Source organism: Trachurus trachurus, assembly GCF_905171665.1.
Source record: "Trachurus trachurus genome assembly, chromosome: 17".
Lineage (NCBI taxonomy): Eukaryota > Metazoa > Chordata > Actinopteri > Carangiformes > Carangidae > Trachurus > Trachurus trachurus.
This window is the reverse complement of record NC_139900.1, coordinates 32,680,601-32,706,702: the sequence shown is the minus strand read 5'-3', so window position 1 is coordinate 32,706,702 and position 26,102 is coordinate 32,680,601. Positions and strand designations below refer to the sequence as shown.

General features: G+C 42.3%; 2 protein-coding genes across 2 annotated transcripts in view; both read right to left on the bottom strand.

The window, feature by feature from the left end:
* Window positions 1–5,009, bottom strand: part of camsap2b (calmodulin regulated spectrin-associated protein family, member 2b) — a 31,735-nt gene extending 26,726 nt beyond the window's left edge. Inside the window, exons 1-2 of the mRNA XM_083992165.1 lie at window positions 4,747–5,009; window positions 321–580 (exon numbers count right to left, since the gene is read on the bottom strand). Coding sequence (XP_083848291.1) covers window positions 321–580; window positions 4,747–4,885 — 399 coding nt within the window. The 5' untranslated portion in view covers window positions 4,886–5,009. The remainder of the gene's footprint in view (window positions 1–320; window positions 581–4,746) is intronic.
* A 3,097-nt stretch (window positions 5,010–8,106) lies between these two features.
* On the bottom strand, window positions 8,107–10,394 carry ticam1 (TIR domain containing adaptor molecule 1; the record flags this gene model as incomplete). Its single annotated transcript, XM_083991372.1, has 2 exons — window positions 10,135–10,394; window positions 8,107–9,995 (listed from the first exon to the last, which is right to left on the bottom strand). The coding sequence occupies exon 2, from the start codon at window positions 9,874–9,876 to the stop codon at window positions 8,107–8,109; it is 1,770 nt and encodes a 589-aa protein (XP_083847498.1). The 5' UTR covers window positions 9,877–9,995; window positions 10,135–10,394.
* Window positions 10,395–26,102: the final 15,708 nt, after the last annotated feature.

Below are 26,102 nucleotides of genomic sequence, written 5' to 3'. Positions count from 1 at the left end.
AATTTTATCGTCAATAAATCTTAGCTTTAGCTCTGGTTTCTTTGCAATCTGTGCATACATACTGTATTTTGCAAACGAACAGACTGAGATCTAAATTTATTATCTCACACATCATGTCTCTATGGTTACTACTATATGCGTTTCTAAGTGTGAATGAGTAAATCTAGTATCTGCAGTATAAAAAGGCAGAAAAAGCACAGGACTAAATGCTGAAGCTCAGACATACAAAAACATAAATTAGCTTGAACCTTACATGTAAAAGCAGCAGTTCTGCACTGTGTCGGGTTAGGGTTAGGGTTGGGGTTAGGGTCTCCACTCACCATGTGTATAGGAGTGCTGGTCAGGTCTCTCTCTGTGACCAGTCGGTCCTGGTCAGTGACGTACAGGCCTTTCTGGGCCAGCGCCTGGATGACGGCGTTGTGTCCCAGTAACGGTTTGACGGCATCGCTGCGGAGGATGAGGCTGCCCGCCCGGCAGTAGAGCTCGGCGGACTGGAGCAGGCAGGCCACCGGGGGCTTCAGGTGCTCCTGGTTGTACTGGTCCCTGTAGAAAGGCTCAACCAGCTCCTCTGGTACGGCATCTGAGAAGAAGAAGAAGAAGAAAATAGGTTAGAGTTGGTTTTGTCCTCTATTGCTATCGCTGCTGAGACCAAAATAAGCTTTGCTGCTATTCTTTTCTATATTTTAAATGCCCTTTGTTGTTGTTGCTGTGGCTTCCCTGTATTGTGGCCTCTACTGTATGTACGGGCGCACAGGGAGTTTGCCCATGTCACACACACAAGACAGAATAGTGCACACAACAAAACCTCCGCAACATCATCACTGAGAGGAAATTGGAAGACACAGAGGAGCTCCAAGTTTAGTCAGAGCTGAGAGGAAGCTATCACTGTCACAAATACACACAGATCACTGTCACGGGTGTGTTTGTTGATTCTTATGCTACTGCAGATCCAAACAGGACAGATATAAAGCCCCAGTGCGTGTGTGTGTGTGTGTGTGTGTGTCAAGTTCACCGTAGTGCGTGTGTGTGTTGGTGGAAGTGTATGTTAGAGAGCGTGGAGCAGCTTCTAATCCTGTTACCTCAGCCTGTAAATCTGATTTGGAGAAAATAGCTGGACAGAAAAACACACACAGCTTCACCTCCAGGACTCATTCATGCTCTTCCCCTCTTCATCATACTACTGTATGTTGTTGTTAACCACATGTGGTGACTCAGGGTTTAACTGTACTAGTCACCAGTCTGCAATTGAGCTACATACATAGTATATCTATGCACCTCATGCCAGACAAAGTCCTTGTTTAGGAATGTGCGTGTGTGTGTGTGTGCGAGGTGACACACTTTTAAAACGCTGTGTACTCCAGTATGAGTGTGTATTCCTGGTGTGTGGGGTCATTTCCTCTCTGAATCACACTGAGGGAAACAAAGGACACTAAAGGGAACCTGTCTTAAAGGTACAGCCGTCTGTTCTCCGGTCCCCGTAAATAGAAGCAAAGCAGTTCAACATTACAACATAATAAAATGAAAAATGTAAAGCTCAGTCAGATCAGAACAAAAACATCCATTAAAGTTGTGATCAAACGCCAGCAGTTTCCAGTGACTATGGTTAAAGTTTAGTCAGAATTCAGCCAATGACAATACAAATCTGACGACTAAAGCAGAGCACGAGAGCAATTGTGGTATTTTTGTGAGAAATGTTTAGTTTCAGTCCACAAACTCTTTCGAAAGCAATCACTCAGAGACTACTCTCAATGATACAAGATAAAGGCATGTGTCGCATTTTCATCTGAACATTTTTTAACGTGTTTCGTCAGATGACCTTAGATGATAATAAAATCATCGGAAAAGCACGGAGAGCAGGTTTTTTGTCGAGTTTGTGAAAATCTGCCTTGTCAAGTGAAAACCCTCTCCTTTGTGTTGGCCATCAAAGAGGAAACAGACAGGAAGTAGCTGCCACAGGAAGTCCAGGCACAGAGAAGACTGCTCCCATGGAGACCCCCGGGATCACAGCTCAGCATACACAACCTCACGGTCAGCAGTGTGTTTATCTCTGCTGGTTAACTGCTCTTTGGAAAAAAAAAACACAGTTAGTTATCTAGTAGATCGAACAGAAAGTTCTGACACACATGAGATTATTAGCTGATTACTGTTAGGACATGGTGTAGGTTCAGTCCTCAACTGAAAAAGTGCCAATCTCCCTCTTATTTCAAATCATTTAGGGTTCAGTGTCTTGCTCAAGGACAGATGAGAGAAGATGGGAGTTGAACCAACAGAAAAGTATTTTCTATCTCTCTTTCATTGTAATAAAATACACTAGTGGACACACTCACAAATTATCTGTCTCAGAATCTGCTACTTGATGGTACGTGGCAAATTCGACCAGTGTTTATCTCCTCTACCACGCTCCAGCCCATGTTAGCAAAACACACTGCAGCACATACAACACTGAGCAACACCACCATGAAAACCACTGTACAGCTGTCAGCTGATCAAAACACCAAAGATCCCTTTTCACTTCAGGGAAGGAGACTGATAACCAAAAACGTTCCCACACTGCTGACTTGAATGTGCCTGCTGGGTTTTTTTTTTTTTGCAATCTCAGGGTAATTGGCTTTCTTGGGCTAATTAAAAACTAGCCAAACTTGTACCGCAGGCATGATCACTTGATCCAGACTTGGACCAAAATAGTTCATGATCTGGCATCACAATACAAGACTGTGTGGCCGTTTGTATTTTTTGGTGTATGTAGATGATACAGGCAATAAATTATCACTTATCTTGATAACTTTGATCATTTTAAAGTAAAACTGGCCAACATGTAATTTATCAAACATCCTATTAAGTCCAGTGTTATTTTCGGTTATACATAACATTCGGTATATAACAACAAATGTGCTGACGCTGAGGTAAACTGCCAACCAGTGACTGTAACCACCAACCATCACATTAGCCCCGGCAGAGAAATGTATAAAAATCAAAACTGTTCACACACTGATTCAGTTCAAGCTTTTGTAAAAATCGGAGGTGACCTTTGTTGATTCTCCGCTGCCACTGTGTTGTGAGTTCATACGACAGAGCCACATCAGGTCAAAAGTGAGGAGACAGTAAAGCTGAGCTCTGACATCCATCACACACCCACTCACAAAACACACAGATGCACTCTCCCACTCTTTCTAGCTCGTGTAGCCTGCTATCGCTCCATGTCTTTAAAAGCGGCAGGTATTTGGGGGAGTTGTTTACCTAATTTCTATTTGACCTCCTTTTGTGCATATGCAACTGCATCTCTCTAAAGTTTCAGTGCAAACTTCCTGATGCTGCTGAAGTCGTTACATCTGAGCAACACCAGGTTCAAACCATCGCTCATTCGTCCGAACTAGGCCAAACAAAAGCTCTGAGGACTGGTTATGAATTGGGCCACAGTCCTCGGCGGTGCTGGGAGCTGAAACTGTGTCACCGGAGGGATGGAGAGGGGGAAAAAACAAGACGGCAGCAGTGAGCTAACAGAGAGAACCAAGCCTGGCTCTCTCATGTGTTACCGTATTACATATTGCATGTCTCCCCACCATTTCATCCGACAGGAGTCATGTGCAGCTTGTTTTGACTCACACTGTCGACTCAATGGATGCGATACACAGGTCTCTTCTTTTGATCTCTCTCTGGTTCCAGGGTTGTCTGTCTGTGTAATGGCCACTCATTGACTCCACGGAGGAGAAGCTGTTAAATCAATTCATTAGGAGCTGGAGTAAACCTCTGGACTCAAGCAGTCTGGATTTACTCAGTGTGTCTGAGGGCCAGGCTGCTTCCAGACCAGGATGAGGACAGGAGACAGCTCTGGGATATATACATGAAGCCACTACAGAGACAAATCAGTGACATACAAATCGCTGCCAATTACATTTTAGAGGAATAATCTAACTAAAGCTAAAAGGAACAATCAATTAGTCAATGAATCAGCATCTATAAGCAATTCACTGTCATTTTTCAGGCAAAATGCCACGTACAGTACTGTAGCCTACTCTTGTTTCATCTGAGAATAGTTTCTGAATAGTGCATCGTTGAGGCCACTGTTTTTAGCCCTCATCCCTTTTTTTCTTACAGTACAGTATGTTTATTATTGTTTTGAAGGGTGTGAATGAACATCTGTGTTTGTCTAATGTTTCGCTGTAATCTTACAATCAAGATGCTACTCCGAAGTTAAGTCCTTGTCTGCTGATTACAGTCTGCTGAAACCGTCAAGGCTGTCAGTAAAGATCTTTGGTTACATAATAGGTTTGGCCTGACTTCTGCAGTGGGGGAATAATAAGCATTAGGCAAGCAACAGGTTAAACCAATAATCCTGTGACATGAACACTACTGAGGTGGATTACATAGCCCATAACCTACAGATAGGAGCTGTCATGTAAATAATAAAACCACATTCAATCAAATAGAAATGTCGTTTACATCATTTTTAAATGTCTCACTGTATAGATTTTTGGTGACCACTGATGAGTCATGTGATGCCTTAGGAGAGAGATTGAACATTTCCTCCAAGGGAGGGACACTAGTGAGTAGGCTAAGTAGTTTAATTGGAGTCTGATTGGAGGCTGTTGTTTACAAAATAGTCCCTACTTGTAAAGCCGCCCCAACACAACATGGCATTATTATTATGATTATATCACCACACAATGTTAGATGATTATCTTAACAAGGTTTCCCCTGACACTAATCTTATCCATGAAATGAAAACGATCGGGAGGCGCCACCTACCCGAGCCGAAAGCCTTGGCCACCAGCCACGTCAGGCTGCACGATATCTTGGCCCTGGTGAAGTCGTAGTGATCGAAGCTCTTGATGGCAGGGACGATGAAGGTCCGTCTCATCCCTCTGTCATCTGCCGCATCTCCCATCTTTGACGGCTTTACCGAGTCAGGAGGGATCCCGCTTCACTGCAGCTTCGGAGGAGCAGTCAGCCAGAGGAACTCCTCCTGACTGCGGATGACATCCCGTCCAGAGGAATTCAATGCAGCAAAAATTTCCCCCTTCTCCTTAAAAAAAACCCAGGAAAAAAAACTTTGTGCGTGGCCTGATGTTGTAGAGCACGACGAGTTCCTCCTCTCCTCTGCTACATGAGCACCATCCTCAGCTTTAAATGTCCTTGTGTGTGTTTTTCCTCTCTGTGGTGTCCTTAAACCCGGCGCAGTTTAGAAACAGGATTTCTGAAGATTTCTCCCATTCCCTGACATTATTCTCCTCAGGCTGGCCGACATAACGGAGCAGCTGTGCGCCAGAGGAAAGGAGGCTACAGTCCGACACTGGAGCTCAGTCTCACACACGAACCACAGACCCTGTTAGTGTCCATGTTAGTCTTCTTTTTTCTTTTCTAACTGTTTTCTCTCTCTCTCTCTCTCTCTCTCTCTCTCTCTCTCTCTCTCTCTCTCTCTCTCTCTCTCTCTCTCTCTCTCTCTTTGCGGCGTCTCCTCTGCGTTTTTCCTGCCGCACTGATCGGAGGATAGGGGCGCAGAGCGCATGCGCGAAACACCCACCCAGTCTATTCAGTCCTGATAGGAGTTACCACAGTGTATAATAATATAATACAAAACCAAAGGTGGAGTCAACTGACTGACCAAATTCCCTAATGGTGTTTCCACGGAGAAGTGGAGAAATAGTTGTGTGAGTCTCTGCAGCAGCCTGATAACTAGTAGGCTACAGCCTTCATGCTGCACACACACTCACACACTACAGTCAGTAGCCTTCTGTAGCTATATCAATTGTTACATATTGATTCAAATGACAGCATAGCTAATTGCAAAGACATCATTGTATCATTTATTTATTCTCATGCCAAAAGATGTGATTCATTTAAAATACTGATAAATTACACCTACAGTAGGCTACATACAAATTCCCAGAAGTGCAGTCTATTGTATGATATTGGAATTAAATAATCAAACTAACTGAAATCAAATTTACAAAATGACGAAACAGTAGTGTAATATGTATTTGATGCAACTTTTATAGACACATCTCTATTACTGAAAATAAAGTCTCTGGTCGAGCTCTTGTGTTTTCCAATTGAAGTCTGATGGTTAATTTTTACATGATCCAAAATGTCTTTTTGTAAAACTTGATCATCACATTGACAGACCCTAACATGCAGCAGCGGCTTGCTCATGTGCTTTAACAGTCCAGCTGAAGTGGTTAGGATTGAATTTTGTCTGTACACACCATTAGCAAGAGTCAATAATTGCCAGCCTGGATGATTTACAACTTAGCCTACATGTGTGGTGCATCTGTCAAACAAGAGTGATGCACTAAGAGATGAAAGCATTACAGTGAGATTTGTCTTTGTGATACAAATCTGTCTGTTTAGATGAGAAAAGTAAAGGTCTCATGCTATGGTGGTCTTATTATAAACTTGAAGTTTGCCCAGTGTCAGACAAGTGTGACAACAGTAAATTGTGAGATTGTCTCATGAGGCCATGGAAATAATCTGGTCAGATATTTTATTATGCAGATGCTATGAAAGGTTTTCACCTCACAGTGACATTTTTTGATTTGATGAATTTCCCTGGCAGTCACCATGCACCCTGCCTGAAGCTCCTGGGTGAAAATAGCTGGAAACGTCACATCCTGTCTGTTTGTGTTTTTGTTTGTGTGAAGGTGAAACACAAACTGTAGACGAGGAAGGTTGAAACGTGAAGGGCTGGATTAACATGACACATTGCTATTGCTTAGATTCAAAGGCCCTAATGGTATCACACCTTTATCATTGCTTTTATTAGTGCATTCTGTCAATTTTTTTTTTTTAAATATTATGGTTATTATGTCCTATTTCAATTAATCTTAATATTGTATCTATTTAGCACTTTACCTGCCCAGGGACTACAGGCGGAAATTAGCAATTGTTGCTATAACCTGGCTCAAAGCATCTCTTCTTGTTTTACAAGATTAATGTTTTTTTTGTGCATTGTCCCTGTTTTAAATAAATAAATTCATTCATTCATTCATCAATTATAATTTCAACACTTTACCTTAAAAACATTTTATTGTGCAATAGTTATTCAGAATTAAATGTTTTCAGTGTTGTTTTCAAGCCAAAATAAACAGTAAAAGAATTTGAGAAGACGGATTTTACTTTTTATTGCAGACGTACATCAGCAAATCACTTGAGTCTGATAGAAAAGTCCAAAAAGTGCAGATACTAACATTAAAAACATGAACCACGAAAAGAAGAAACCAGACACCAAAAATATAAATAGATACTGTAAGTTTGTTCCACTGCTCCTTGTTTGTACCATTAAGAGCAACCTGGCAAACCCATGGCAGAGATAAAGACCCAGTGTGTGGGTAGGTCCTAAATGAAGCATGAATCTGAGTTTATCAAGTACTTTCATTGGCATCCAGTGATATCTACGTCTCACAGATGCTGTTTGCTGCTGTCGTCCTCTGTAACCACAGGCATGAAAAGAGTGTCGTCAGTGACAAGGCCGAAAATGAGATGGTATATAAAAGTAAAAAAAAAAAAAAAAAAAAATCATAGGTCAGATACAAATTATTATATTTTATAGTTTTAAACTGTGTATGACCAAAACTGCTGACGTAAAAAAAAAAGAAGAAATTTCCCCTTGGGGATTAATAAAGTATTCTGATTCTGTTATACCCCCACACAGCGACTCAAATCTGCACTCTGTTCTGAACAATTTAAAGGAAAATGGCACTCATTGAAATTTAGATTTTATTAATCTACCAGAACAGTCATACTAATGGGTGATTCATTTGGAATATACTGTTAAGGGCAGAGAGGAGCACTGAGGAACATGTTACAGCATTGCACCCTAGTGCCCGTGTTGGGTTCATACAGCTGAAAAGGTCAGAAGGTGTTTATCACAAGTCTGTCAGTAGATGGCAGTGCTCAACCATTACAACAAATACTCATCTAGCACGTCCCTGTTCAGCTCCATACACCTTATAATTACAGTGTCTTGACAAATGATTTCACTTCAAGCAGGTTCATTGTGTTTGTTACAGCTCTGACATTTCTTTGTTGCCTTGAACACATTATTTCCTTTAACTTTGCCCAAAAATATTACCCCAGAAAATGTAATTAAAAAAACTTTCACCTGGAAGTTCATAGCCCATCTTCATCTTTGTCTGTGTCTCCTCTGTGATCAACATTCATCCTAGAGTCATTACCAATTATGACATAATTAGCATTATCAATATGAATGTGTCCATGTTGCTGCGGTGGCCACCCGGCCATAGCGGCACCGCCACCTTGTTGTGGTGGACCGAGGATGAGATTTTGTCTCAGTATCTCTCTCATCTGTATATCTGTTTTTAAACACTCTTCGATCAGCTGTTTTTTACTCTCATTCAACTGCTTTAGGGTGTCGTGTTTCTCTATCTGACGTTGCACCTTTTGTCCCTCAGTCCAGATTCTCTTTTGCTTTTGAATAATTGCCGGAGACAAGAACTTTTTTATTTTCTTCTCAAAGTTCCTGCTCTCATCTAGTGGATTTATTGTCCGTAGGATCATAGGCAGGCCATCTTTGGGAAGGCAGTTTTCCCGTGGCATCAGGGGGACAACAGTGTTGTGCTTGTGTTTCTTGTTGATGGAGTTGACAAGGGCAGTGTCCGTCTTCACCTCCACCAACTTAGTGTTGAAGTTGCGGGTAAACAGCAGGAGAGTAAAGGCTGAATTGTTGATCGCGTCCTCTACACTCCTCAGAGTGCTCTTTCCAGGGATGTCAAAGTCCTCATAGAAAGTTGCACCAGTACAACCAGAAACTGCTTCAATTTTGTCTTTCAGGCTCTCGGCCATAGCTTCATCCTCTGGTGCGTGCAGGATAACAAATGCATAAAATGTCGCCTCTTCTTCTGCTTCTGCACCTTTACATTCACATGTTGAATTTGGATTGAGAACCTCAGGTAAATACATGTTTGTTGCAGCGTTTGTTGAAAATTGAAGTCCAGTGATTGGCTTGGTTGTTTGGTTTGGAGTCTCATTCTGACTGATATGATGGTCGGACTTCCGGGTATCTGCCTCTGATGCCTCTGTTGCATCCATCGTTGAGACTTTCTTCACTTCAGGCTGAGCAGCTTCATTGGATTTAGGCTGATCCTCCTCAGACGATTGTGGTTGCCCAGGGGCAGGGAGGCTACAAATGTTGGACTTGTCTGATGTTTCTGGAGTTACTTTGTCGCCTTGGAAAGACATTGTCGGAGGTATACTGATCTCTAGATGAGTGGGGTACGAGTTGATTGAGGCACTTGCTTGCAGAGGGCTGGGAAGACTATAAGCACTATCTGACTTATTGGCAATTTTTAAAGTTGAGTTTTCTTCATTTAGGCCTATGTGAGAACTGTGGTAAGGCCCTGATTTGAGGTCTCTGGGGGAGCACATCAACTCCTCAAACTCAGGCCCGCACACAACTTTAGCTTCTTCTCTGAGCTGATCATATTCCAGATCCTCACAACTGCCTGTTTTTCGTCTGTCAGTGGAGAGGGCTCTCTGATACGCCAGATTTCTCTGATTTGGCTCACACAGCCTCCGCTCATTCAAAAGTTTAAAAATACGAGCCAAAGATGCCAAAGATTCTCCTGTAAACTCTTCAAAATGTCCACAACGAACTTGGAAATCCTCTAATTTACCTCCACTCATTTGCCAATTTTCAGCCAGATGGTTAGCAAGGTAGTTGTCCTTCAACATCTGGAGCTTGTCTATGGCCTGTGCCTCTTTATGGAGAATGATCAGACACAGGGCGTGTATGATATGATCTTCAGGAGACTCACCCAACTGGATTGTCAGGCTTAACAATCGCTCCTGAGGCTCCTCAGCTAATATGTCAAAGACGTCTCTCAGTCCCGTCCCCGGATTTTGTTGTCCCTCGTGAGTCATTTTCGGTTGTGCTTCACCTCCAGCATTTTACAAGAACCACATGTGACTTTCCAACATTTTTCTCCTCACTGCTTGAAAAACTTGGGCGAGGCGCACAATTTCCTGGTCATTTTCATGTCCTTAAAAAGATGAAAACAACAAGCCTCAGAAATCGTAACATAATCATTTTTTTGTAGTTTGACTGCATGCTGAAGAAGTAGTGGCTCACATGAAACGAACTAGGCCTACATCAAATGACAATGACAAGATAAGACCAACCTTAGAGCAGAGTTGAACTTGAGAATCTCTCACTGGTGTGGAGCTCCAGGTGCCATAACAACAACTTTAGTCCTCCAACTTGAAAAAGGAAGTCACAAGTTTCTTTTCCAGTTCAGTTTAACTGGTAGAAAACTCTATTATCTCAACAGGAAACTCTCGGTGCACATTTGAAATCCAGCCGATCGCCCCAACAGCAGCTGCAATGTGTCTTGGCAAACTTTTTGAATCAAGTTAATCAGTTACCGTACCTGTGGAAGCTCTAGGCCTCTGCCAGCTTTTGCACAGCATAATGATGATGTCACAAGCTGTGAAGTACGGAAGCACACGAGGGACAAAAGACAAGAACAGGAAGAAGCATTCATGTCTGGAAAAGCCATAGCAATCCACATGACCAAATAAATAGTACCATGCCTGAGAGAGGCTTTTCCTCATGCAAACATTCACCTTCATAACTTCCTTTATTGCTCATTATATCAACTTTTATATGTTTAAACTTCTCACAGTATTAAAGTCCACTTGAAAAAAAAAAGACTTGTGACAAGAGTGGAAGTCTTTAACTCCGTTTGCACAATAGGCTCAGGGAGAGAGAGAGAGAGAGAGAGAGAGGGAGGAGAAATCAGTTAGAGGAATTCTGGCTTTTCTCCCTCTCTGCTGAGAGGCAAGTGTATTTTTATCCACGGAGGAAACCTCTAACCCTGTATTTACCAGGGGTGGGGTCACACCAGGCAGAGTGCAAGCCAAGATCAGATCCCTCACTATAGTGCAGACAGAGAGCCTCTCTGTTCTTAAGGCTGTGTGCAGCGTGATATGTTTACTGTGCGACCACTTCTGAAGAATTACAGTAACTCTATATGAAGTGTGGTTTCTATGCCTTCCTGAAATATGACAATTGTAAGAATGGTATGTATGTTTCCTTATAGAATAAAGTATCACTATTCAGCATATAGGCCCAGCACATGCCACCAGGACCACAGCGCTGTTGTTTTAAACATAACCCCATCTACAGTCAACAGCACACCACCAGAGACTCTATGAACATTATTAGGGGATGGTCAGAAAACGGAAGACAGCTTTGTAAGTTTTCTCTTTGCTACAGGGGCAGTTTTTGACTTTTTCACTGAGAGTTGTTCTTTTGTTTCACTAGATTTCACACTTGATTTTGGCCTACTTTCATGTACTTGCGTATCTAAATAGTGTTATATGACTAGGGATAAAGTTCAATAGCATTTTTCATACCTCAAGAGTCTGTGCTGAAAAAGTTTCACTGCTCTGAGACATTCATTAGGTGCTTTTCCATTAACCTGCTTTGATAACTTAAAAACAATGAATGGATTTCTCTCCAGTGTTACTAAAAATTATATCAGGATCTTGGAAAATCTAAACTTATTTTTTGCATTGAAGTTGTGGCTCCTGCCATATATCACGCCCCAGGGAGCCAGTTCTAACCACCCGAGAAGCAGACTGCAGAAAATCTGTCGGCACATTTTGTAGGAATGATATGTGGAGGTTTATTTGCATAGCATCACTCAATTGCATCTTGTCGACTTTTTCAAAAAGACATTTCGGCGTTGTCTACGGCTATTGACGCTGTTCGGGCGTTTTTCCTGTTGGCTGCATGGGGACAGCTTGCTCCTCATTAAGGGGCTCTGCTGCAGCTGCAGAAGTAAAAACAGCACAGTAGAAATAAAATGAATCTGACTTTGCCTTTCAGCAAATATCAACAAAATAAATCTCCAATTTTCCTTCAAGCACAAAACACGTAATGTTGCTTGAAGGTGACCTGGTTGCTGCACTGACACAGGTCACAGTGTATCTGGTGGTAGGCCAGTATCAGCAGGCTGACACCACACACTATCTGCATTGGCTACTGTTCCTTAAAGAAACTTTAATGAACAGTTAGATAGCTTTTGATTGGGGCACGCAATCTAACATGGGTCGTACTATAAGGCTCCAAAGAAAATATTAATAAAAGAGTTAGTTTCAATGTAAGATTTGTGTCTCACCCCACCACAATAATTTTCATACAGTCCCTAACTAAGGATGATATGCACATAAATTTTCCTCTAAAAACTATCCCACTGTTTATGCCCTTGTTTACCCCTCTTACACACACACACACACACACACACACACACACACACACACACACACACACACACACACACACACACACACACACACACACACACACACACACACACACACACACACACACACACACACACACATTCAAAGAATAAGTGCATATTTTCTGCCCCAAACATGAGAGCACAAAAACAACACACACATCCACACAGCCTCAGGATCATCCTGAGTCAGTTACATAACGCACTGCCAAACGTCCATCTTTATTGAGGTCACTTGTTTTAACGAGAGACACGCTCTCCCAGCAGCTGGGTTAGTCAGCCTGGCGGTAAATATGCTTTCACCTTAGGGCAAAACATATAGTAAGAGGGTCTGTCAGTTCTGCAAATCGTGGCATTGTACAGCTTCCGTGATGGTGTTTGGAGCAAATGCAATCTGACCTCTGCTTGTTTTTACGGGGTGAAACATTACATAGCTTCAACACAAACACATGCGACTCCACTCTTACGTGGTTTATTGCTATAAACTAAAATGCACAGATGTGTGTGACTGTGTGTTTGTGTCTGTGGTTTCTGGCCGTGGGAGAGAGCCTGGAGGGAGACACAGAGGGGTCACATATAAGAGGCTTTAGGGCAGACAAGTGAAAAGGAGGCCCTTTCTTGGACAGAGACTACGGATTAGGATGAAAGACATACGAGTGGGGGATGCTCTCTCTCTTTTTATCTGTCTCACCCGCTTGCTGCATCTTTCTCCCACATTCTGCATCATGTCTATTCAAAATTAGCAAGAAGTAAAGAGGAAGATACAAAGACACACACACATGCAGCGGCGATACAAAGCCAGATAGATAAGACAGTGAGATAGGGGCAGAGCAAAAGATGAATTGAGACCTTGACAGATCGATAGCCTCTTTAGAATTCAGTTTGTGAGAGGCCGAGAGAGGCCATGCAACGCGCTGCTCTTTTCCCAGCCACTTGATTCGTCACACATGCTAAGAGAATTTAACACACTCCCTTCTGGCAGTCAAATATATGCTCCACACACATGTACATGCGAAGGCATACAGAGATACAAGGCCCTTCACTCATTCAGTAGAGTGTCTACGCCCACGGTTTGGCCTCTATTGAAACACTGAATGAAACACCTGCACTGCAGCCACTACTGCACTTTGCAGAGAAGTTTTCCTGCATTCTCTTGTCAAGAAAATGAGAAGGAGCCTATAGCCTTAAGGTCTTGCATAACAGTGCATTTTGTTCAGTTAAGGTAGAGGTTGTGTATGGATGGCTGCAGCTTTGACTAGCCTGCATTTAGTTAAACTCAGGCCATGCGTGTGCTGTGTATCAAAGTAAAAATAACCCTGGCTATCACACACTGAGGCTAGTTTATGTTGTTGACAAAGCGGGCAAACAGATCTAAGTTAATGTGACAGTTAACTAGCATTAATTCAGGAGCAAAGGTAAATGAAGCGGGCCTACGGACACGACAAGGGAGTTCAGTGGGGATGGGAAGACGTGTGTACTGTACCACACTGGACCATGCTTGGGTGAGCATGTAGGCCATGCCAACAACAATGCATAATACAGCCTCTGGTGATGGGGGATGGATACGCACACACATAACACCCCCACCTCACCTCACATACACATACAAACGCACAGACACACACTTGCACAAACACACACAAACTTGCACGCATGCACAGACATTGACGGTGATGGGGCATGGAGCAGTTTATGCTCATATCAAGGGAAAGTCTTTGATCAGTATGACAGGAAGGGCACTCGCCCCAAAGGAATTAGCTAACTCTTGCCTTGCAAAAGCACATCCACAATAATTCAGGAACACTTTGCATTTGCAACACAGTGGAGAGAATGTCTGATATTTAGCTTCATTAATATGCTAAATGTATGAATATGATTTGTTCCAGTTCAATGTCCAGAAAAGCATGTCCAGAGTGGCATGATAACCATAAAGAGTAAAATGTGCAGAAATTCAGGTTGCATGTATAATCCTCTCAATTTAATAGGCTGTTAATCTGCAGAAGTAATTTACATATGGCTTTTAAATTAGCACAACCATCAGCTTTATTTCTCTTTTAGAAATATACAAATTACACAGTGTTTCTGACATATTGAGGACTGTGTGGGCTAATAGATTTAAGACTGTTTATTTAAGAAGTTAGAGCACTACACATTTAGGAGAAATGTTGATGTTCTTTTCTCAGCCATCCTCTCTTACCAGACATTCTTTAACCTTCCTCTTGTGTTAGGGTCGCCAATGACCCGTTTTTAGGTTTTTAATGCATAAAAGTATACCACAAAGTAAATTTGTTTATTGCATCAAGGCTTTTTGACTTTGTCAGGAACCTCTATTCAAACAAAATAAAACAAAGTTTTTCCCCCCACAAAATTCTAAAATGCTCTGGTTAAAATTATGACATTTGTGGTGTCAGGGTCGGTTTTGACCCAATTATAATGATAAGAACAATAATGAGAGTTAAAACTGAAATCATAAGTGCAAAACCAACTTTTTCATGGATAAGGAAGCCTAACAACATAACCAAGAGATGAGATATAGGATGATAAATAATTGTTAATTGTTAATAATTTAGTGTGTTTTACATCTTATTTAAGGCCCGGGTCAAAACCGACCCCAACAGAGGAAGAAGAGGAAGGTTTTGAAACCAAGGGGTATACTGACAAAAAAAGGCCCAGGGGGCCCACACCAAAAAATATTAAAACAAACATTTTCATGGATAAGGAAGCCTAACAATGTAACCAAGAGATGAAAAACAAATTGGATGAAAAAAAAAAAGTTTTTAGTGTCTTCTATAGTACTACAGCCAATTTAAGACATGGGTCAAAACTGACCCTAACACAAAAGATGGTAGCACAAAGCTAACATGAATTAAGCGATTATAAATTAAATATCCTTAGAATTGTGTAAAATTATTTCAAAATTTATATAATTCTCATCCATCTGTATAACTGAGGCTTATCTTAGCTGAAATGAGGGGCATAAGGCTTCTGTACTACCGCCCATAAAAACTAGGGTTAGGTACAAATTAATCAGGCAAAACACAACATGTTACATTTGTGAGCTGTAGAAGAATTGGTGGGCTTATTTTATTAGCATTGGGTGGAGGAAGTCTAGTTGTTTCCCTCTGTTTCCTAGTTTTTGTGCTAAGCTAAGTGGGCCGGTTGCTGATATCTCATCTAAATGTCATTGATCTTCCTATGTAGATTAACTCCTGGCAAGAAAATGCAAATGTGTATTTCATAAAACATCAAACTCTTCCGTCATTGTGTCTCTCCATATTGAAATTCCTCCACTGCTGCTTCTCTCTGCCTCATATATACAACATGATTCCCATGTTTGCCACAGTTGAGGAGGAGGGTCCCTCCTCTGAGAATTCTCCCTCCCCCCCATTAAATGTCTTTTATAGGTTTTTCCTTTGCTGAATTAGTGGTCTTATGGTAGGAGTTATTCATATCGTAAAACCCTCTAAAACAAATATGTGTACGTTACATAGTTAAAATTGACTTTATTTGACTTGACAAATAGAAGCTGGATCTAATTTTGTGGAGTGTGAAAGACTGCTAAAGGTTGCTAAAACAGGAGAGGAGAGGAGAGGAGAGGAGAGGAGAGGAGAGGAGAGGAGAGGAGGGGGAATTAAAACCTGCAACAAAACTAAAAGAATAAATGGACTCAGTCTGGCTGCACTTGGTGTCAGAATGGATGCCCATCCAGAAGCACATGCCCAATCCCCCATGTCACTTTTGTCCGTCTCCAAACCCTGCGGATGCTTTGCTTGTATAGCAGATGCACATAACCAAAGGATGTGAGGCATGAAAGCAATGGGAAATTCATTACATATTCCTACCCCCCTCCGTTCACCATAATCACCACAATTAGCAGACATCTGCAGTGACTCCAAAGCTGGGAGTGTATTCAGGCAATCAGAGCAGCTTCACCGACAACACTGACTGCAGCCCCCTCTGTGATGGGCCTCATCCTGAAGGGAAGCATTCCATTAGAAACTCAGTGATTAATTGAGACGGAGAATTCGCTCCTGGCATCGAGCAAGAATGAAACCCGACAGGAGGCATCCATGATGGCAGAGTTGTAGCTACACGGTTGGTGGAGGTGGTCCGGAGTTGGCGGGGACCGTGCCATACTGTTGATGGTGTGAGATAAGGCGCTCACACTGTGGTTCGCAATTAGCTGTATGAGAACAGTTAACCAGACAACAGCAATACGAAGATTTCCTGACCCATCAAGTAAACAAACCCTGTGTGTGTCTAATGATAATTAAAATTTTATAGCTGCTTATGTTACCATGCTAAAAAAAAAAGCATTTGGAGGAGATGTTAATTGCTAATATCCCCTGTTCACTTTAGGAAACAGTTGATATCTGATAGCTTTAAGTTAAATATCTTGTATGTGAGATACATAGACCTGATGCAATACGATAAATGTGGAGCTAGCCTTTAGCTTAGCTTAACTTAACATGAAGGCTGGAAACAGGGAAAATGTCTCTTTCAAGTTTCTGATTGAATGATTTCCAAATTGTTGAGTGGCCTGTGTGTAACGTTACTCCATCTGTAGAGGATGACAGCATGTTAGACAGCTCATTACTGAAGCAGTCGGAGATGTCACTCTTACCAGGCACAGTATGGCACAGCCAGGATTTTAAGGCTCAACTTAATACGTTGTCATGGAAATCAGCTGTAGCACATCGGACACTTTCCATTTGTGTTGAGTCCAGGGCCGGCTTGTTTCTGGATCACACACACATATGGTTATAAGAGTAAATATGCACATCAGTCTAGCTTACACAGGCTCGGCTGCACATGGGCTTTATCCACAAGATGTCATCTTTTTATGAACTAAGCAGACAGACATGTTTTCAGACGGATTAAAGCACATTTGGGGTTTTATCAGATTGATTTTGAGAAGATTTCATTAGTCAAAGTAGCTATTCTTAGTATGATTTTCTTATAAGCTACTCTAAAGCATTTAAAAGTTGAGCCCTGATGGTTTATTGTTAGTTAAGAAATCCTTTAATAATACTTTACAAATTTGTCTCAAAACACGAATAAGAACAACTTTTGTTCCCTGAGTTTGTAGAGTTTTTTTTTCTTTGGTTTGTATCAGTGGTGTAAGAAATGTATCATTATCATTATATCATTCAATATGAAGTAAAAGAAGCTACTGCACTATAAAATTCTCCATTACAATTCTACACAAAAGATATTTACACTTAGTTTGATTCACTATATCTCACAAAAAACAACCATAACAAAACTCTTATGTCAAACATGCTGAATACATTTCCTTCCTTTTGAAAAACTTGCAAAGTTGTTTTTGTAGTGCTACTTTTACATGTCGGATACTTTTACATGTCGGATACTTAACCTAAATTTACTTTTTTCCTTAACTGGGAATAAAATACTTGGTAATGATGCAGCTGTATGATAGTGATTGACAGGTGTGGGGTTCAATAAAGTCTGAAATGTAAATATTCATAATCTAAGTCAAGATCCTCTGTGCTGTTGCATGTGGTCTGTTCAAAGATAAACACCTGCCAAACCAAGTCTTATCAGTAGCTTATAATTGATATATCTTAATTGATGTATTAACCATTAGGAAGTTAGATGGAGAGTATAGCTTATCAGAAACGATAGTGCCACATTTTACACTGATGGAGGACCACATGACCCTTCAGTTGAAAAGAAAAGAAAACATGAATCGTAGCAAATATGAAATTTTAAGGTTTTCACATGATAGCAGTCACACGCATAAACACCCACACGTTAGATTTGTGAAAGAGCTGTGATTGAAGCTGCAGCTAAATTAAGAGGAAAGAGAGATTAGAAGCTTAAAGGAAATCAAGCCAAGACTGGTGCTCTCGTTTGGATGTTTGAAATTAGACAGAATACTAAATAAATCTAGGTGCTAGACTTCTGAGAGCATCATTCCCACCAGTTATGCAAATTAGCCATCAAATTCACACAATAATCAGACGATGTGCCGCTTTGTTGAGATTTGAGCGTGCTATTTTATCGGTTTAACGGAGACAAGAGCAGAGCATCTTCCAAAAAAAAAAAAAAAAAAGAGCTAATTTGTGGTTGACGGCCTCCTGGCTGTCGTAAAATTGTAGAGTCACAATGAAATGGGTGTGATCCTCCACTTGGTGCTTCCTTCCTTCCAGTCCAAGGGTCTGGGCCTAATAAAGGCCTGTGTGGTGCAGCACAGACAGACCGCCTCTCTGCTGTGTGGAGAAATGTGTTCAATCACCATGGCTACTGGTCAGAGAAGAGCCCCCGCTGTGGTTATTAGGATTTCTCTGCCTGCTCACACACCGGCTCAGTATGCAGGTTAACAACTCCCAGCCTGTATTATGGATGTGAATGTGCACGTCTGCAAGGAGGCCTGTAGGTCAAGGGTGGTTCGGTATTGTATATAGAAGGAGAGGTGGAGTTTTTAATTCAAAGCATCATCTCTAGAAAACACCTAAAATGGGCCGCCTGCCTCCCAACAGTGGCGCTGATGTGAGAAGGGGAACATGAGAAAGCTTTGAGCAGTATTGATTCAGCCGAGTACTCTCGGAGCGAGTACCAGAGGATCTGAGGAGAGAATTATCCATGCACCATTTCCTCCCCTGCTCCTATGTGGAAAATTCTGCAGTTCCAGCTTTCTCGTAGCCTACATACAGCAGAAACACACACACACACACACACACACACATACACATACACACACACGCTGTCAGGATCCCATACACACTCATGCGTGGATGAATACACACATGGAGAAAGTCACATGCACACACACAAAGACTTTCTTGAGGTCTGATGATGAAAATTAATGCCTGTTTGATTTATTTATAGTTGTTCCCCTCCCCTCCGGTTAGTCTAGCATATTTTATTTTTGTCGTATTCATCTAAAAATAGGACAAACATAGAAAAGGAGAGAAATATATATTTTTTAATGGTGTAAAGTTAGGGGTTTTCTGTTTGCTCCATCACTTTTTCCTACAGGAAATTGCATTATGGGGATATTACAGTGATCCCAGAGCCTATATTAAGCACTCTGAGGTCATTATAATCACTAATAGCTGCCACAGACAGACTTAACATAAGTGCTCCAATTTGACTGTTAGTCCATATGAAGAGATTATTGGAAGCCATAACTGTAGAAGATAAATCCACCAATGAAATCTGAATTTCTGAGACACAGGGCATTGTCTGCATATGCCGCTTTGCCCCATCCCTCCTCCACTCCCCTCCCGGTTTCTCCTGAATAATACACGACAGGCCACCTCCCCCGTTAACCCCGTCGTCCAATGGCAGACGCGCATTTTATCAAGCTATCTCCTCTCAGCCAATCCCAGTCCTCCCGGTGATCCCTGTAAACCGGATACCCTCCCTTCTGGCTCTCAAACAGACGTAATCTGTGGATCGGAGAGGCAGGCGCTCAGTCGCTGTGGAGTTGGTGCCGGATGGAGGTGATGAGAGCGAAAATAGACAAGACTTGAAGAAATCGCATCAGTCCACCTCGCCGGGGGAGTGAATCCTGCAGTTTTACAAGCAGGAGGGTGAAGGAAAAAAAAAAATGTAAGTATGCCATCATGTAAAATGCATAAACTATAACCTACAAAAATAGGCAGTTTTTTTGTTTCTTTAATCCAGTAGAATCTGTGCAAACTGATGCTTTAGCTATAAGACAAAGATTATTCTTTGATTTGTGAATTTATTTAAAGAAAGTGTGATTTTTCTTTTCTACTGAATGTGAGCGCGAAACTCTTGTTAGAATATATGATGGGGTCTGGTTTGGCGCTCAGCTCAGTGATCAGGCGGCTTCACGTTTCTAAAATCAGCGCATGTGAATGTGTTCCAACGTGCCAGCGGATGATAAAAAAAACAAAAAAAAAAAAAAACAAGGGAGAGAAAGGAAAGCCTCGTGTTTCATCCGTCATTTTCATTAGGACATCCATCTGACTCGAGGGAAAACGTGATTTCCGTTCGCTCTGTGCAAGACGAGCCCTTTAACGCACACTTCAACTTTTATAATGCAGCGAGACGCATCGATGGTACACAGTGTACAGGGGAGAAAAAAAATGCTGTTTCCGTCGCTTGGAAAGTTTCGACCATATGTTTAAACAGCCAGTGCAGCCCAGTGGGATCCTGGTGGGAGCCTCCCAGACAATATAACTTTGATTCATTTCACTCATCAGACAGTCTCCTGTTCCTATTGGGCCTGAAAGTCAGTGAACACTGATAAATGGTGGCTATTATTTTTCAGCTGAACAATGCGCACCGGCTTTGTGCGGACCATCTGTCATTGTATCGACATTACAGCAAAGCCCTCCTGCCCCCGAAGGGTCCGAATGAGACACCTGAAGAGCAGAAAACAGACAGCGATCGTTCAGAGCCGCCACCCGTCTCTCACCAAGCCGTGACTCATGATGTGATGGGTGCGTAACGTAGCCAGAGAAGAAACAGGCGATAGGGCTGCAGTTGGAGTGTTGTGTGTGCCTCGTGCATAGGTGCAGTGCATCATTATCTGTACATTGTTGTAATGTTTTTGTTTCTTTGTTTTTTTGAATGCAGACATTGGGATAGTAGAAGCATGGCTTTGCGCATCCTGAATTCACGGAAACAGTCGTTGCGCATCTGACTTCCTCCCGGAATGTGGGCTTGTAGCACATGGCAAAAAAGAGCCAGACTGCCATTTTCAGGGTGGGCACTGTGAGTGGATGCACACGCTGACCATATAACCTCACTTTATCATCACATGAGCGTGACACACTCAATTTTTTTCTGGACACAGTGGCCTCACGTGCCACTCAGATCAGTTCTGACCCTGCAGGTAGTTTAAAGCAGCTGAGAAAAGCTTTTTTTTTTTTTTTTTTTTTTTTTCTAAAAGACTTTAGAAACTGCATGCTTAGTCTCTGAGCTTGCAGTGCCAAGCACTAATATGCCTTAAGGTTAATGAGGCAGTCTCCATAAATTCTTCTGCCATCTGGATATAGTAGGTCTAGACGCTTAGTGCAGCACTACATTTTACTGCCAATGGATTGTACTCAGCGTGCTTTAATGAAAAAAAAGACGTGCATAGATTTTTATAGAAAAACAAACATCCACACAAGGCTCACAGTCTGCTCGCACTTACATTTCTTTTACACAAATTAAAAAGAAAAAAAAATCTGTGTCCAGTATTTCCATAATACAGAGTGTGTGCAGTGAGTGAACAGGACTGATAGGTGCTGATGTGATCAGCTGTGATAGCCTCACTTCTGCCCCTCTCAGGGCTGAGTTACATATAATTCACTTTGGCTTTGTCCCTCATGGAGAGGAAAAAGCAGTGACCTCCTTCTTCAGAGCAAAAAGCAGCGACTGCCCAAGTGCGTGCATCGGTTTAATTCAGTTTGGAGTTGCTCTCAGAGAGTTATCAGGGAGGGATGAGAGAATGGAGCGAAGCCACCGTCTTCCTGCTAAGTGTAATGTGGGCCGAGGGGTTGGTTGGATGTTGGCTTATCTTATCTCCTGCTGAAGCTATGATCATCATGCCCGTGTAGCTCATTATCACATGTGATGAGTTTCATCAGCTGCACCCAGCAATTATGTCGAGAAGCAACCTGCTATCACAATGGAGAGGCTCTCAACCACATGAACTCAGCTGTTCCTCCATAGTTACACAGCACCAGTTGGTGAAAATGTAGCATCAGGGAGTCCCATCTCACTTCTCTCCCACCATCACATGACTCCCATCAGTTCTTACCCTGCTGCCATCGAACACTGAACGCACCAATGAGAAGGAAGAAAAGTTCATCCACTCTCACTTTTCCTTTCTTTTCAGTCATTAAGATATATTCAGACTTCTTCAATTTATTTTTCCTGAGCCATCTGGAGTATATAGAGAGTGTATATTCTCAGGGGACGTTTACAGAGGAGGCTCTAATAATTGTATAACTTTATTGTTCATCTGTTGATCCAAAACAGCAAATCTTATGGCAGCTGTTTAGCAGATACACTTCGTTTGTGTTCATGCGTTACAGGTAAATTAAGTTAAGGGTTGAATGAGTTCATAGCAGCAGGAGCCTGTGTCCATATGTGTGTGTTTGTGCCTCTCAGTGTGTGCCGTTGCGGTGTTGGGTTAAATGGAAAGGTTAGGTAATGGAGACCCCTGCTCCCCGCCTCAGGCATCGCAACATACTGCCTATCTAGATGAGTAGATGACCTCTGGCCTCTCGTCTAGCCAAGGGCTCAGGTCTGCTGGGGTCAAGCCAGGTGGCTTTCAAGAGCCCATTGGCCTGGTCAGGAGCACATGGCGGGCATTTGAACTCTTTCCCCTTCAGGACCAAAGGCGTTCTTTTGGTTAATTAAAAAGCTCTTACGGCTTGTGTGCGACTGTGTGTGTTATCTGTGTTGAAGATAAAGTTATGGATTAGAAAACAGCAATTAAGAGGTTAGGGGAAATTTCCTCTGCTCAACTCAGAACATCTGCACGCTAAAATAATTTGATTTTAGCCGCCCTGTGTGCTTAATAAAGACAGACATTTTTCTTTTGATTCAAAAGCTCTTTTTTTATCTCGAGGTTCACACTCAAATTTAGCAACTTCCACGCATCCTAGATATGAGAAATAACAGATATTCCACTAACACGTCCCAGCCAGAATCGGAGTCTGCCATTAGACTTCACTCGGCTCATTTATGAGATGGTGCAGCTGTTGTGTGGCCCGCTTTTATCGTAAGTATGGTAGCTGTAAGACAAAAACATTGCATTAGTGCCAATCTTGTCACAGCTGAGAGAAACAGCCCGTCTCAATTCTGTCACAACATGCTCGCCGTTGTATCGTCGTGCAAGAAACTCCCCATGGAAATTTTGGAATCTTTCCCATTGTTCCTAAAGGAAAGGGGGCTTTCATATGGAAGTGGGGAACGCCAGGAAATGACAGGCATTCTTTGTGGACTATTTGAAAATAAACTTGTGGGTCCTCGCTTTCCTCTCGACAGCTAAGCAAAAACTAGAAATAAGAAGAGAGGATTATGGTCTTAACAATCCCTCAATGGCACTTTCACTTTCTTACGTTTCCTGCTGCAATTTGTCCCGAAAGTATATTTTCTTCTTCGGCGTACTGGAGACATGCCATCAGAGTTTCAGCTAAAGAGCTTTTGTTGAGGGCTTTTCACTCTTTTCTCTCCGGTTTCTTGAATGGGGCGCATTCATATTTTCCTCCTTATTTGTCCTTATTTTGCCTTATCTTTCCCCCCTGGCTTTAAACACAACCCTGCTGCTTGAGCTCCGCTTTATGAGGTGTGACAGTGAGGTCTGGTTGCCGAGGCAGGCCGTATGGACTGGAACGTAAAGCTTTACATTCAGCCGGCTGCGGTCGGGTTTTGGGGAGGACTTAAACTCGTTTCACCCCTATACAGTATCACGTATACAGGAACTTCCTTCATTCTGCTGAGCAGGCACGAGAGTTCAGAATTCAAAGGAGGAGGAAAAAGGAAAAAAAAAAGAGAGCTGGCCTTCTTAACCTCAGAGCTCCTAATTGCACACATACAGTGGCTACCTTTAATAAGTAAGAAAGAGGAGCACTGACTGAAAAATGTAAGAAAGGCAAAAGCAACTGGTTGCGATTTACATTTGCGAAATTGCAGGTAACATTTTTACTTCATGTCAACAAATACAAAATCTTTTTCAAGTGGAGTTTGGCACCAGGTGTTCACAGCTCTCCGCGCCTTTGTACGATTTCCTCCTCTTTCCTTTTGAGATTTAATAACAGGTTTTCTTTAACAGGCTCTTCTCTTTGAGCTGGTCAGTCTCACCGTACCTCAGATTAACACTCACACCTTACACCCCACACACCCGCCCAGCCTCCCTCCTCCTCCTCCTCCTCCTCCTCCTCCTCCACCTCCTCCTCCTCTCTTTCTGTCTGTCTTCCTCCTCCTCCTCCTCCTCCTCCTCCTCCTCTTGTTGTTTTTCCCACCAGGCCAGTGGTAGTTCCCAGGTATTTGACCAGTGTAGCGTAGCTGGGAGCCTGGTTGTTCTGTCCCCTGTGAGACAAAGGCAGCGTGCCTCAAGGAGAGGGATGAAAGGAAACGGGGCTGTGCAGCCACTCCTTTTTACAATGGGAAACCTCTTTAGTGAGGTTGTAGAGCAAATAACCACCTTCTCTCTTCCTTCTTTTAACAAGCACTGAGACTGTGAGAGTGTGTCTCTATCTTTTTGTAGTAGCGGGAGCGGTGCCGTTGAGTGTACGTATGGATGTGAGTTTGGTGCGCACGCAAAGAGGAAAGGGTGTCCTTTATGTCTACAGAGAATGTTTTTAGGCTTCCTCTTCCTTGCACCATCTTAGTTTCAGCTAACAGATGGCGCCTCTCTTGCTAAAGATGTTTCCTGTATTAAAGGAATGTTTTTGTTGTGGTTTAAACTGTAAAGAGACAGTTAGACCGAGGGAACAGAGCAAGAAAAAAACAATCTTTTAATAGCGTAAATGATGCTGGAGCAGTCAAGTTTCATTTACTGGGAGTAAACTATTTAGTGTGTAAGATTTTTTCTGTTTTAGATGGTAGGAATATTTATTATTATAGCGGAAATTCCTGCGTATGTAATGTACTTATTAGCATTAGCCATAAAATGCGCAATTCACTGTGACACTGTGTCTGACTGCTGAATTCTCTCTATATACTGCTGGAGGATTTAAAATATTCACCGTCTTTCAGAAGCTTATTGTGTGTTTTGTGCGTAAAATCTCAAAATCTTCTTTGAAAAAATCTGAAAAAGCAAAACGTTTTTTGTTGTTGAACTAAAATAGTGAACAATTATAAATTGCCACTAGATGGAAATGTAAATTCTTAGTGCCTCAAAAATCAATTTGTGCTCAACACTTGAGAAAAAGTGTTTTGTTACTTGCCACTTCAAGGATTTTTCAGTCTCATAGTTTATTATTCAGTCACACGCTCATATGGAAGTCATTACTACATTATCACATGCTTACACTTGAGTTTAATTATACATATACACTGATGTTTTGTTGCTGCATATCTGTGTGTTCTAAGCCACTGGCGCTCAGTCTATAGCGTTATCCTCCCAGGGGGAGGGAGCGGAAGCCACAGGAGTCTTTTATGGCTCCAGCTCCAGAGACAACCTGTTCTCAGGCACTTCTCTTCTGGCACTTTTTTATGACATCATAAATTCCTCCATTTCCTCTGACCAGCCCTAGGTGGGTATAAAGGACATACCTGGCCAGTAATTGTCTGTCTGGCCCTCTCATCTGTCAGTCTCCTTCTACTGCTGGGGACTTCCTCCAGAGCCAGACTCTCAGACTGCCCGAAGATACACACATCTCTTAGATCTGGACGGTGGAGCGATAAAAAACAGTGGTTTATTTGGTGAGTGATTGGGTAAAGGAAGGTTTTTCTGGAGTGTGGTTTTTCCCAGGTACCTTTTACTGCATCTTTGTGGGTCATTTAGGTCATCGAGAAGAGTCGGGCTGGCACCCACGTTACAGGCCTTTACTGTGTGCATGTGCACTTAAGACCAACAACAACAGGCCACTCTCAGACCTGTTGATACCTTTTGTATGTTGAAGTCTGAGGATGAGGAGCAGAAAAGAAAGGATTAGAGGAAGAAAGAAAGAAAGAAAGAACGAAAGAAAGAGGAGTTCTCTTTTTTTGGGGGGTGGGCAGGAGCATTCAGTGTTCACATTCATCTGATGCTCGGCTGGGGCTCCTCAGGGAGGCTGGAACAATACACGCACCAGCACGACAACATTCCTCGGGGTTAAAAAGGTCAGGGGTCACCCGACAACCCCACCCAGCCAATCAGTCCCAAGGCACTAACTTGGTGCATTTGTTTTTGTTTTATGTCTT